The sequence below is a fragment of the Miscanthus floridulus genome, chromosome 10 (assembly GCF_019320115.1).
Source record: "Miscanthus floridulus cultivar M001 chromosome 10, ASM1932011v1, whole genome shotgun sequence".
Lineage (NCBI taxonomy): Eukaryota > Viridiplantae > Streptophyta > Magnoliopsida > Poales > Poaceae > Miscanthus > Miscanthus floridulus.
In genome coordinates this window covers 81,883,500-81,895,553 of record NC_089589.1, presented here as the reverse complement: position 1 = coordinate 81,895,553, position 12,054 = coordinate 81,883,500, and the positions used below count along the sequence as shown (strand labels likewise).

General features: G+C 46.7%; 1 protein-coding gene across 2 annotated transcripts; it reads right to left on the bottom strand.

Moving 5' to 3' along the window:
• Positions 1 to 1,305: 1,305 nt before the first annotated feature.
• On the bottom strand, positions 1,306 to 2,572 carry LOC136484963 (uncharacterized). 2 transcript variants are annotated; one of them, XR_010766282.1, is made up of 3 exons: positions 2,240 to 2,572; positions 1,572 to 2,144; positions 1,306 to 1,464 (listed from the first exon to the last, which is right to left on the bottom strand). XR_010766282.1 is itself a non-coding variant. In XM_066481918.1 (2 exons), the coding sequence occupies exons 1-2, from the start codon at positions 2,475 to 2,477 to the stop codon at positions 1,675 to 1,677; spliced, it is 708 nt and encodes a 235-aa protein (XP_066338015.1). In that variant the 5' UTR covers positions 2,478 to 2,572; the 3' UTR covers positions 1,306 to 1,674. The 2 variants fall into 2 exon arrangements, 1 of the variants encoding a protein (XP_066338015.1); XM_066481918.1 differs by having other exon boundaries at positions 1,306 to 2,144.
• Positions 2,573 to 12,054: the final 9,482 nt, after the last annotated feature.

The following is a 12,054-nucleotide window of genomic DNA, read 5'->3' as shown; positions in this document are numbered from 1 at the left end:
CATTCTTGATTTGCTGAATTCGTATCCCATGCTTTCGATGATTATTTCATGACATTGGGAATTCAGGTTCAACATTATGTTCATACGACCATACTTAGAACGGTTTGGCCTGAATAGTTCACTAAGAGAATCAAGCTTATTGCAAGACCACTATTGATGAATTGCAAATTGCCTATATCGTGTTGGTGTCATGGAGTTCTGCATGTTGCTGATTTGATCCAACTATGACCAACTGGATATCATGATACCTCTCCATTGTAGTTAGTACATGGAAATCGTCCAAGTATTTCCTATTTACGTAAGTTTGGGTGCGTTGTGCACATACCTTAGTGGACCTCAGTGGGCCCTCATAGGAAACTGGGGATCTATGTGGGATATTTATCTCCGTCGTCCATGCCCTCACACGAATGGGGTTCTATGGAGACCATGGATGGTCCGGTGGGCGGCTCTACAATCTATAGGCCATGGACAAGCTGTAGCTCGTCCCAGGAATGGAGTGCTGGTAGCAGAGTGGGCATAGCGTGACCGCGGCATGCAGCGGCGACACTCTGGCGTCAGGCGCAACCAGGAAAGGCCACAGAGAAAGCCACTGATGGTGGAGGTGACGAGGTGGTAGCCGTGGTTAAGGAGGTCGAGTAGCAGGCTTCTGCGGAGGAACCGACCACTGGTGGGTTCATGAAGAGGCGTGCGCGACGGAGAAGAAAGACATAGGAAACCTAGTGCGAGGAGGATTCGCGGTCGTGGAAGTGCGCGTATTTTTTCGCGAGGAGGGGGTCTAATTTCTGGAGTGCCAAAATATCAGGAGTCGTGGTCAGGAGTGGTGGAGATGTGTATTTTTCAATCTTACCAAAAATTTTAGATTGAGAGTTTGTTTTGAGAACTCTTGGGGATACTCTTATCATTGCTTTTTTAACTGGTTGAAGCACAGAAAATCATAACGCAAGGCGATCGATTTTGTCACCACAGCTTCTTTTTTCCTTTTAGGGCTCGTTCGTTTATTTTGGATTGGTTGCCCTGGAACTATTCCAAATGATAAGCTTTTTTGTATTAACATGTATCAGCTGGAATAGTTCCACCCTCAAAACCAGGTCAAGGCCTTATGAATTTGCGGCCACAGCTCCAGCGATGCCACAGGTGCGACGTGGCGAACTAAGACCGGAACCACACTCCGTGTTCTGCAACAAAAGAAAAAAAAGGAAGTCCTCGCGCCTCAACCAGGGACAAGGAATCTGGATTTGCCTGCACCAAAGCAAGACGCACGTAGACCACCGCCGTGCGAGACCCAACCACACGACCCTCGTGGCGGATCGGAATGATCCACAGCACAAGTTGAATCGTCGAAAAAGACAAGCACGCAACGGCTTCCGTCATCCGGACGTACGGAAGAGCCGAGTAGATTACATCCGACGCTGTGCTCCACTCTAGGAACCTTATCGCCATTGCCTTTTGTGTAGGTTCCCCATACTATCCTCCATAACATTTTCATGTTGCAAAAAAAAAAACAAAGCGATCTATTAGTAGTACGGTACTGGACGATAACACATGGAGGTACAGGATCAGGATGGTAGTACATGTCAGACGTTGCGTGCACGGTGTACACGCATGACGCAGGCGCACTGTACACGCTCCGATCTGTTCTTCCCGTGGTCGAGAGGAGCTGCTCATGTCACGTTATTATTGCCAGTGCCTGCCATTTTGGACAAGGTACCGGTGCGGGTGCGGCCGCTCCTCGCCAAGGCCGTGCCGGTCGTAGTTCTGCGACTGGTGCGCTTGCGCCTGGCGAGAGGCCTGGGGCGCAGCCCACCACCGCGGCGCGCACGTCAGCGAGACGCGGGCTGCGGCCACCGGGGAAGTGTTTTGCCTGTGGAGGTGAGCACTCGGTGACGGTCTGGAATCCGACGGCGGGGAGGACGGCGGGCTGCTACGCGGTATGGACGACGCAGGCGCCGGCGTCCTTGGGAACAGGAACGCCCGGATCTTGAGCGACTGGAGGCGGTCCTTGCTGACCTCGTCGTACTCCTCGAGCAGGTTGGCGAGGTCGTCGTCGCACGTCACGGAGATGAGCGCGTCCAGGTCTTCCATCGGTAGCTTGCACCGCAGGTGCGCTTCCCAGCCGCACAATTCCCTCAGCTTCCGCTGCAACTCTGCCGACAGACACGACCACGTAACCCAGATAGTCAGAAATTAAAGGATTGTTCAGTGGATGGACTTGTGTAGATTGGTCGGCAGAAATATGCACCGTAAAACCGGAGGGGACGGTCGGCGGAGAGGACTCGATGACCGCCGACGTAGCGCAGCGTGCCATCGGTGTGGCGGGGCAGGATCCTACCTCCGTAGCTGCACAGGAACTTGACGCTTCCCTCGGCGACGGCTGGGGCACCCACAGAGTCCGGCTTGATGACGCAGACGACATCGTCGTCGAGGGACCCGAACGACGATGTGCAGGATGAAGACGACGACCACGAACTTCCCACCATGCTCTAGTAGCAATCTTAGGAGCAGTGTATATGGAGTAAGCTAAACTCAGTGGCCCGCTGGCTAGCTGCTCAGGAGCTGCTCCTACCCGCGTCTGTGCAACCTACCCGCTTCCTTTATAGGTGCCTCTCAATGCTTCCCCACCGCAGCCGGGGCCCGACACCCAATCAGCGTCGCGAGCTAGATTCGTCTTAGTGTGGGTCGTGTCGAGCAATGGGATGAGCACCACGTCGCCAATCATGGTGTTCCTCAAATATTCCGAGACTTATCCAGCCAGGCTGCATCCCTTGTGATAATTCATTTGGATTTCTCAAGACGGAGCCGTGAAGGAAAGAAAACCGGCGATACGAGACAACACGGTGCCGGGACTGGCGGCTAGCAACGCGGCGTGGCCCATTGGGCGCCACGCCAGGCCGCTGGAGGGCACCTCTGACAGCAAGTAGATAGACATGGGTTTGGCTGCTCCAACCGTAAATTTTTAATCTAGCTCTAAATATTTTTCCCCATATTTTAAACAAAAAAAGCTAACTCTTAATCTAGAGCTAAATGAATGAATGGAGGTAAAGGTGGCTCGAGAGATGGTTAGGCGACCAGACGGTCAGGCGACAAGGCGTCCGGGGAGCGCGTTTCCCTTTCGGCGAGGGGAGGCGGCGCTCCAGCGGCCCCCTCCCGCTCCAAAGTAGGAGATTCTCTATGGACGGTGACGGTGGTGGCGCCAACAGAGGTATTTTCTCCTATCTCCTCCCCGCTTCGTTCCCCTGAGGTTTTGGTGTCATGGGCAGATGTGTTCGGAGTTTGTTCGATTCTGAGACTTGTCTGAGATGGATCGTAGACATTTTATTCTTGCATTTCATGGAGATGATGATTCCCGAGAGTTCCAGAGTTGGAGGACCGGAGATGCTTCTAGTAGAGGTGGTCAAGGCGGTGCTCCTGGTCCCTCCCGCCCACCCAGGATGGAATGGGGACGGATCTGTGAGAAGCAGAGCAAGGAAGATGGGATTAAGCGCTTGCTTTTCAAGGCGCCCGATTCCTTTGCGGTAGAGGTGAAAGGCCAGGATTCCGAGCTCTAATCCTTGGCGGGAGGTTGGGGATGATGCGGATTTGGGTACTGGGCTAATTGGGCCGAAAGGTGCGAAGGCCCATAAAGATGCTATTTCTATCGAGGACCTGTACATCCACTCTTATTCCCCACCCCCACCCCTGAAACCCCACAGTTGATGGCTTTGGATCCCCAAAACTAGGGTTCTAGAGGCGGCCGTTGAAGGGTATCCTGCTTCAATTGAAAAAGTTTGGAGATTCGGTGCTTTCGCTCGGAAGATTGCTCCTGCTAAGGTAAAACTCATCGATTCCCGTTCTTTTTCTGAGGTTGTTGGGATGGACCGTAGAGGTGGTGACGGGCGTGGTGATGGTCTTGGATCTGGATACCAGAGGAGGTATGGTGCTCGAGGTGATTGGAGGGGTAGAGAGGTGGTTCGTAGAGATGATGATTGGAATAGGAACAATAACTATCGCAGAAATGATGGTAGAATGGGGGGTGGTCGTGGATACAATGGGGGCAGAGTTGATGGTAGAGGTTTCAAGAGAAGAGCCAAGGAAGATGAAGTCTACTGGAACAATGAAGAGGATTTGAGGCACAAACTAACATGAGAGCAAGACTATAGAGGTGTAGGCAGAGAGTGGATAGAACCAGATCCAGCTGAGAAATGCTTTAGGTGTGGAGATCAGGGTCACCATAGGTCCCAATGCCCCGATCCTCCTCTATGCTATAACTGTAAGGACAAGGGACACATGGCTCCAAACTGCCCTTATAAAGAATGGGATGCCTGGCCAGCTTTTCTACAGTCTCCATGTCCCCATCAATGAAGAAGAAATGGTTAATAGCCCAATTACATCTATGATGACTATTCTAGAGGGGAAGGGATCAATGGCCAAGGTCACCACAGAGCTGTAATACTTGGTTAGTTCATCCTGGGACTGGCAAGTGAAGAAGGTTGGTTCAAATGAGTACATGTTTCTTGTACCCTCTGCCAAAGAGTTGGACTTTCTCACCAGATTCAAAGAGTTCACACTGTGGACAAATCTGATCTGATGGTTGGATACTTAGATATCATTTCCCAAGTATGGTTGTTAGTCTATGGTTTTCCTCACTGGGCTAGGAAGGAGAAAGCAGTGGAAGAAGTTTCTTATCTGGTTGGTGATTTTATAGAGGTGGATACCAAATCTCTACCAGGGCTTGGTCCAATCAGAGTGAAAGTCTCATGCAAAGACCCCTCATCAATTCAGGGATCTTCTAAAGTCTATTTTAATGGAAGAGGCTTCTTTATTAGTTGGAATCTTGAGAATGAGAAGAATGAGAGGAAGACATTTCCTGTGGACAAGCCTAGAAAGAAGAAGGATGATGAGGGATCATGGGAGGAAGATGAGGATGATGAATATGATAACTACAGTCCTTTTGATGTTCCCAAGCCAGATGGTAACCCTCCTAATGATAAACCTGAATCATGCAAACAAGGAGAGAAAAGAGCTGGCAAGCAATAGGCAGCTATAGAGGTGGTAGCTCTGGATAAGGTGATCCCCAATGTCTCTCTTTCTGATAAGGTGAAGATAGTCCCTGAGATTGATCAACCAAGAGATAACACTATTGATCTTGGTCCACAAGAATCAATGATGATGGAGGTGAACAACCAGGATGGATCTGATCTTGGAGGTGGCTTGATGCCTGACAAAGACACACAGGAAGATGATCAATTCACTAAGGTGGTCAGTTCCAAGAAGCAGAAGAGTAACAGACAGATGGAGTTACTGATAGTCAAGGTATGAATTCCAACCCTTTTTCTAGTCTGCAAAATCTTAATAATTATGACCTTAGTAAACTAGCTTCTGAGTGTGGGATTATGTTGGGAGAGACTGATGAGGAGGTTGATGCCTCCATAGACCTTATTAAGGCAAAAGAGCTTGCTCAGGCTAAATTAGCTGAAGCTGAGAAGAAGAAGGAGCAATCTCAATCTGTAGAAGAGGTGGTAGAGGTGGATGAAAGTTTAGAAGCTCATAATGAAGAACATCTAAGAATTGTTCAAGAACTTAAAGAGATGGATGATTAGGATTGTGAATATGATATTATAGAGGTGATGAGGTTGAGCCAATTGGGTAATCCTACTAATAAAACCAAATGAATATCATATTCTAGAATATCAGAGGTTTGGGTAGTAAAGGCAGAACAGCTCAACTCAAGAAATTGTTGCAAGATCATCATATTAGCTTCGTGTGCTTAAGTGAGACCATTAAATATAATTTCACTAAGAATTAAATGCTCTAGGAGGTGGTATAGCTTTTAAATGGGAGTGGTTTCCCTCTAGGGGTCACTCTGGTGGCCTTCTTATGGGGGTAGATGAAGATTTAGTAGAGGTGACTCACATAGAAAGTAGTGATCATTTTCAATCAACGACTCTGACTTAGAAAGATGATAATTTTGTGTGGAGGTTAATCAATGTGTATGGTCCAGTGAAAGATAATCAGAAACAAGACTTTCTGGATGAATTAGAGGTGCTTATTAGAGGCGTGATTGGGGGTGATTTTAACCTAGTAAGAAGAATTGAGGAGAAATCTACAGGCAATGTAAACCTTAGTCTATTGGATGCCTTCAACAATTTTGTGGCCAATACAGGGCTTAGAGAAATTCATAGAGGTGGGGGACAATACATCTGGACTAATAAGCAAATCAATCCAGTTATGGTGGTTCTAAATAGAATCTTCATGAACTCCACATGGGAGGATCATTTTCCACTGGTTACAGCTCATTCCATTACTAGAGTGGGCTCTAACCATAACTCTTTAGTGGTAAAATTAAGCTCTGATGGAGGTGTTAGGTCTAAATTTTTTAGATTTGAGGCAGTTTGGCTTAAGTAGGAGGGATTTGTTGATTGGGTTAGAGCTAAATGGCCAGAGCAACAAGGAAACAGGAGCATAGATTATGGGAAGAAAGTATCAGGCAAAATTAGGAGCTATTTGAGAGGTTGGAATAGTAATTGGGGGAGTGATATGAAGAAGAGAAAGCAGGATTTGTTGCTCCTCATTAAAAGCCTGGATTAGAGAGAGAGGTGGGCCTATCTGATGCTGAATGGAGATAGAGATATGCTTGGGAAGATGAACTAGTTGACATCTATGGCAAGGAGGAAGCCATGTGGCAAGTGATCAGTGGTGAAAGATGGCTGCGGGAATGTGATGCTAACACAACCTATTTCCATGGGATTGCTAATTGTAGGAAGAGGAAATGTCTAATGAAATCCCTTGATGGAGGTGGAGTGATGATCTCAGAACCAAAAGCCCTTCAAGCACACATCACTGATTTTTACAAGAGATTATTTGGAAGTGAGCTAGCTTCAGCTTTCAGGTTACATTCAGGTCTGTGGAGAGACAACTCCAAAGTTAGCCTAGAAGACAATGAGGAGCTTACTAAACCTAACAGAATTAGAAACTCTTTTTTTTCAAAACCTTTTGGCCTGAACTTAAATGGCATATTTTAGACATGCTTTATGATCTTAGGGAGGGGCACCTAGACTTGTTTAGACTCAATTATGGCGTTCTTACCCTGATCCCAAAAGTCAAAGGAGCCACCAATATTAAGCAGTACCGCCCTATTTGTCTGTTAAATATTGTTTACAAAATAATTACCAAAACTCTGACCCTAAGACTAAACAAAATTGCTAATAAAATTATAAGTCCCAACCAAACTGCTTTTGTTCCTGGGAGATATGTCTTGGATGGGGTGGTGGTCATACATGAGGTGCTTCATGAGTTAGCAAAGAAAAACCTTAGTGGTATCATACTAAAGCTTGACTTTGAGAAGGCATATGACAAGGTAAGTTGGCAGTTTTTGGAAGAGGTGATGGTCAAGAAGGGTTTTTGTTAGAGGTGGATCCAATGGATAATGAAGGTTGTCTGTGGTGGAAGAGTTGCTGTAAATTTGAATGGAGATATAGGAAACTATTTTAGAAGTTACAAGGGACTAAGGCAAGGTGACCCCTTATCTCCTCTACTGTTTAACATAGTGGCTGATGCTTAGTCAGCAATTTTGAACAGAGCTTCTGAAAGAGGTTTTTTGAGAGGTGTTACTCCTGATCTAGTAGAGGGTGGCCAGAAAACCTTATTGACACCAGGGGTGGCACACACAGAAATTACCTCAAGTGCACGGCTATTAGAGTAGCTTTTCACCAAGGAGTATTCCTGGGTATTGAATCCACAAGGAACAAGGAGTGATAGGAATCTAGAACTAATGAGTTTCTATAGGTTTTTGAGAGGAATGGAGGTGGACTACTACGTGTTATTCTGAAACTAATACTTGAGCAAGAGATGGTAAATAAAAGCTATTTACTTTGAGGCACAACCTGCCTACCAACCAGGAGGGTTAACTAGACAAGGTCTACCATGAGCCCTACAATTTAATAACTAAGCCTATCGTGGTGGAATACAGAGGATGGACAGGGCTATCACCACCTGCCACTTACCACAATCTATCCGGAGACTTAGCCATAAACACATGTATGGTATAGCCTAAGCACCACGCTTATTAAATGCACTTACTACTCTAATTTGGATTCTGATGAAATAAGACTAGAGCACTCTAACCAAGTGGTGAAACCAGTAAACAATAGGAATATAACAAAACTTAATGCAAGAATGGGAACAGAATTACCATAGAAGGTCCACTGAGATACAAGAAGAGATTGCCAACAAGCCCGGCTGCTCCTCTAGCTTCTGCTCGCCTTCTCTCTCTCTACTCTAGAGAATAGCTATCTTAAGCTAAACTACTCTCTTGAGAGCTTTTTCTTCACTTGTGTGTCTTACAAATGAGCTCACGACCCCTATTTATAGTTGAAATGAGGTAGAGAGTATTTATAGGCAGCAAGTAAGGTGGTGGAGCTTACTTGGGGCACCGGGCGACCTCAAGGTGGCGTTGGCCAGCGTCCATCACCACTGACCTATGCATCTACGGCCTTGATTCACTCCCAATGGCGGTTACTTGGATAGTGGTGGTTGAATAAGTTGGTAGAATGTCGGTTTGGAGCTCTGGATGGATGACAAGTGGGATATTCAATCCTGGAGAAGCAAATCTTGGCCACTGACTGAACCGACCTTGGATCAATGCTCCACGGCACTCCAGGACCCCATCCCATAGATCAGTGACATGGCAGGGTCCTAGGTGGCGTCGACCAATGCCACCTGGCTCTAAGCGATGGTCCCTTGTGGGCCCTGCCTCTCTTGTCCACGTGGATGGCTTCTAGAAGGCCTCCTTTTGCTCCTTTTTGACTATTTTGTCCTTGCAAGCACAATTCTCCAAGTACATATGGAACCAAGTGAAACCTAAACATAAAATGTTATTTCTTGCTTGATTTTATACATTTCATGGCTATTTGTTGATGGCAAAAGAGGCTGTTAAGAGCCATCAACAAGCTCCCCCACACTAAACCTTTGCTCGTCCTGAGTAAAGTGCGTGAAATAAGAAGTAGTTGACATATGCTTCTCCTCAAAATCTGAACAAGTATAAAAATTATTTTGCATCTCATACTCTTACCTGTGATCTTTCTAGTGGCTAAGATCAAACCTTGGGTGGTTGAGAAGTGGAACAGCTATGATCAAAGTGGTCACACTTTCTCTCCTCAAAATACCTTAGAGTTTTTGGATGAGTTTTTCAAAGAAAACATGATTCATGCTACTCCTCATGTGAGTTCTCTTTGTCACTCAAAAAGTATTTGGTGGTTGTCCTATCATGGGCATAGATGCTTTGCCCTTTTCTATCCTAAAGCTGATGTGGAGCTAAAAGGTAGGGAACAAAGCTAGGCATATTTGTCCTACTTATTTTGCTAAGTCAAACAGTAGATCCTGGGCGGGTCATGTCATGCAATCTAAATCAAGATGTGTGGGTAAATGGAATGGTGGATGATGTCTTTTCTCCTTGTCTCTTCTTCTCTTTTTCCTTCAGGGAGCATGGCTATCTCTGTTTTTCAAGAAATGAACTCATGAGCATTTGTGCTCAAGCTTTCTTTTCTTTTCTTACAACTTGCTTTGTCACTACTATATCTCACAAAACAATAACTTAGGTAGACCATACTAATAAAAAGTAGATCACAAGTTTCTAAGCATGAGAGTAGAATATAATTTATACAAGTCAAATCTTGAAGATCAACATAGTCACATGTGTGTTTAGCCATTAGTATTTTTATTTTCTTGTGTATAGAGGCAGAAATAATTAATTTTAACATGAAAATCATGTACAGGGAAGAAGTAGGGGTTCATACCTGCATAGTGGATCAAGGTGGGCCTAGGGGCTAGCCTTGCCACGTCGGCCGATGTGTGGGGACACCGGGCGACGGGCCCTGGTGCCCCCACATGTTGGTCCTCGCGCGGTGTGATGCATGGCAGGTGTGTATCTCAGTGATGGCATTTTCGTGGTTGTGGGATGCCGCCAAGATCAGGAAGGAGGCTTCCCCCACACTATCTTCTTCGGTAATCTATTTCTTTTATTCATAATAGCAAACAAGTAAAATAGCAAAGTCTTACTGGTGGGAAAACACTAGAGGACAAGAACAAATTTGACTAACTTTGACTTTTATTTATTTTAGGCGCTGTTTACAATGATTGGAATCTAAACTAAGGGAAAACAAATCTAACACAAACAATGCAAACCTAACACTACCTATCTTTAAAACAAACTAAGGAAAACAAATATAAACCTAAGAGCACCTAATTCTAAAAACTTAAGTGGCCACAGGATCTAGGAGAGGGGCGCCTCATAGAGGTGCTCGTTCCCCATGGCCTCAGCTGAGCGCCTGATCTTCGAGGTGCATCCCTTGTGGAGTATCTCCATCTTGTCCTTGATATCAAAGCACAAGAGCTCATGCTCCTCCATCCTCTCCCCCATGGTTAGGTTCTCCTCCTTGAGGGCATTCAGCTGAGCCTGAAGCCATTCAAGGGTGAGCTTCGCCTTCTCATCGTCGCTGTGCTCCATCTCTCCTGGTGCTCCACGAATGGGTGGAGGGGTCAAATGGTAGTGCATGGAGGGGGCAGACAGCGACCCATCCGTCGCCTTGGCATCACTGGAGTCTGGGTGGATGAGCACCTTCTCATAGCACCCTAATGGGATCTAGCGCCTGGTGACATCATACTTCACCCTCTTGGGATTAGGGGTGGTGCTCCCGCTTGTGGTGAGACGGAGGCGATCGTCTGACTTGTTGTACACCACCATGGTGCGCTGCTCATTGTTCGGAGTGGGCGTAGGAAGATCCGGCTTGGGGAAGAGGCACACCATCACCGGCTTCTTTGGGGTAATCTCCCTGGTAGTAGGACAGGGAGGCTGATCATTGTGCAGCTGCTTGCCAGAGAAGTCTAGCCATGGAGGACGCTGCCTAGGCAGAGGAGAGTTGAGGGATGCTTCCCCATGGCTGGCCGATGGCCTAGGACATTGGGTGACGCCATGGGGGCTCCCCTTGGGCTCTTAGCAGGCGAAGTCCACTAGTGGGTTCTTCGGTGGTGTGGCATAGGCAAGGGGTGCCACGTCCAGGACCTCCTCTTTGTTGATCTCGTCGATAAGGGCACGAGCGGCTTTGACAGCGGTGTGCTATTTCTTGCAGAGTTGCTACCCATGATGGAAAGGATAGAGAGACTATGGCTTGGAAGTAGAAGGATGGGAGAAATGCTTGTGGAGATGGAAGAGATGGACAATGTTGATCGTCACTAACACCCATTTTGGTCATCAACATTCCACCCAAAAGCATGATAAAGTGAGGTAAATCATCATCACATATGTCGAATTTTGTTTATAATTCACCTAGTTCCACTTGTGCTTGTAGAATTATTTGTATGCAGGAAATTTTAGCAAAAATGGGCCAAAATGGTGACAAATATGGACTTGGGAGGCAAGTGGACGTGGCAGGGGACCAAGGGCCCACATGCCATGCCGCCTAGCCCCACAAGAGCATCGCTCGGCCCCCCAAGTGGCCCTACCACATCATCGATCTGTGGGAGCTACTCCAGAAGCAATGCTAAGCATTGATCTAAGTCGGTTTGCACCGATGGACGAGATGAGTTGACAGGGATCCACCAGCCAACCATCATAGGCTTGGAGGCCTCCAACCGACCTCCTATCCAAATCTCCGCACATGCCACTCCTACAACCACCTTTGGGAGCCAACCAGCATTGTATGATGCCCGATGCCCCTATGCCACCTCGTGGCGCCCCAGGGTTGCCACTGGCCTCCTGGCTGCCTACAAGTACCCCCTCACTCTACACTATAAATAGTGGGTGTGGAGCTCGGTGGAGAAGTGCCCCATTCATATTCCAAGCTCTCCAAGCTTCTTCAAGCTCTCTAGCTTAGTAGCTTAGTAGTAGTAGTAGTAGTCTAGTAGTGGAGTAGAGCAAGAGCGGAGCTTCTCTCGGAGTCCAAAAGTGTCTTCTGGGTCTGGTATAGCTCCTTTGTAATTCTTTCATTTAGGATTTACTTTATTTAGTACTTTATATTTAGTACTTTATTCTAGTATTATTGCTTTGCTTTACTTAAGTTTGTTCATTATTTTTCATCATTA

Coding starts and splice junctions, on each gene's coding strand:
- LOC136484963 (XM_066481918.1), bottom strand. CDS start 2,477: ATGGTGGGAAGTTCGTGGTCGTCGTCTTCATCCTGCACATCGTCGTTC. Junction 2,145..2,239: donor CCGTCCCCTCCGGTTTTACG/GTGCATATTTCT, acceptor GTCTGTCGGCAG/AGTTGCAGCGGAAGCTGAGG.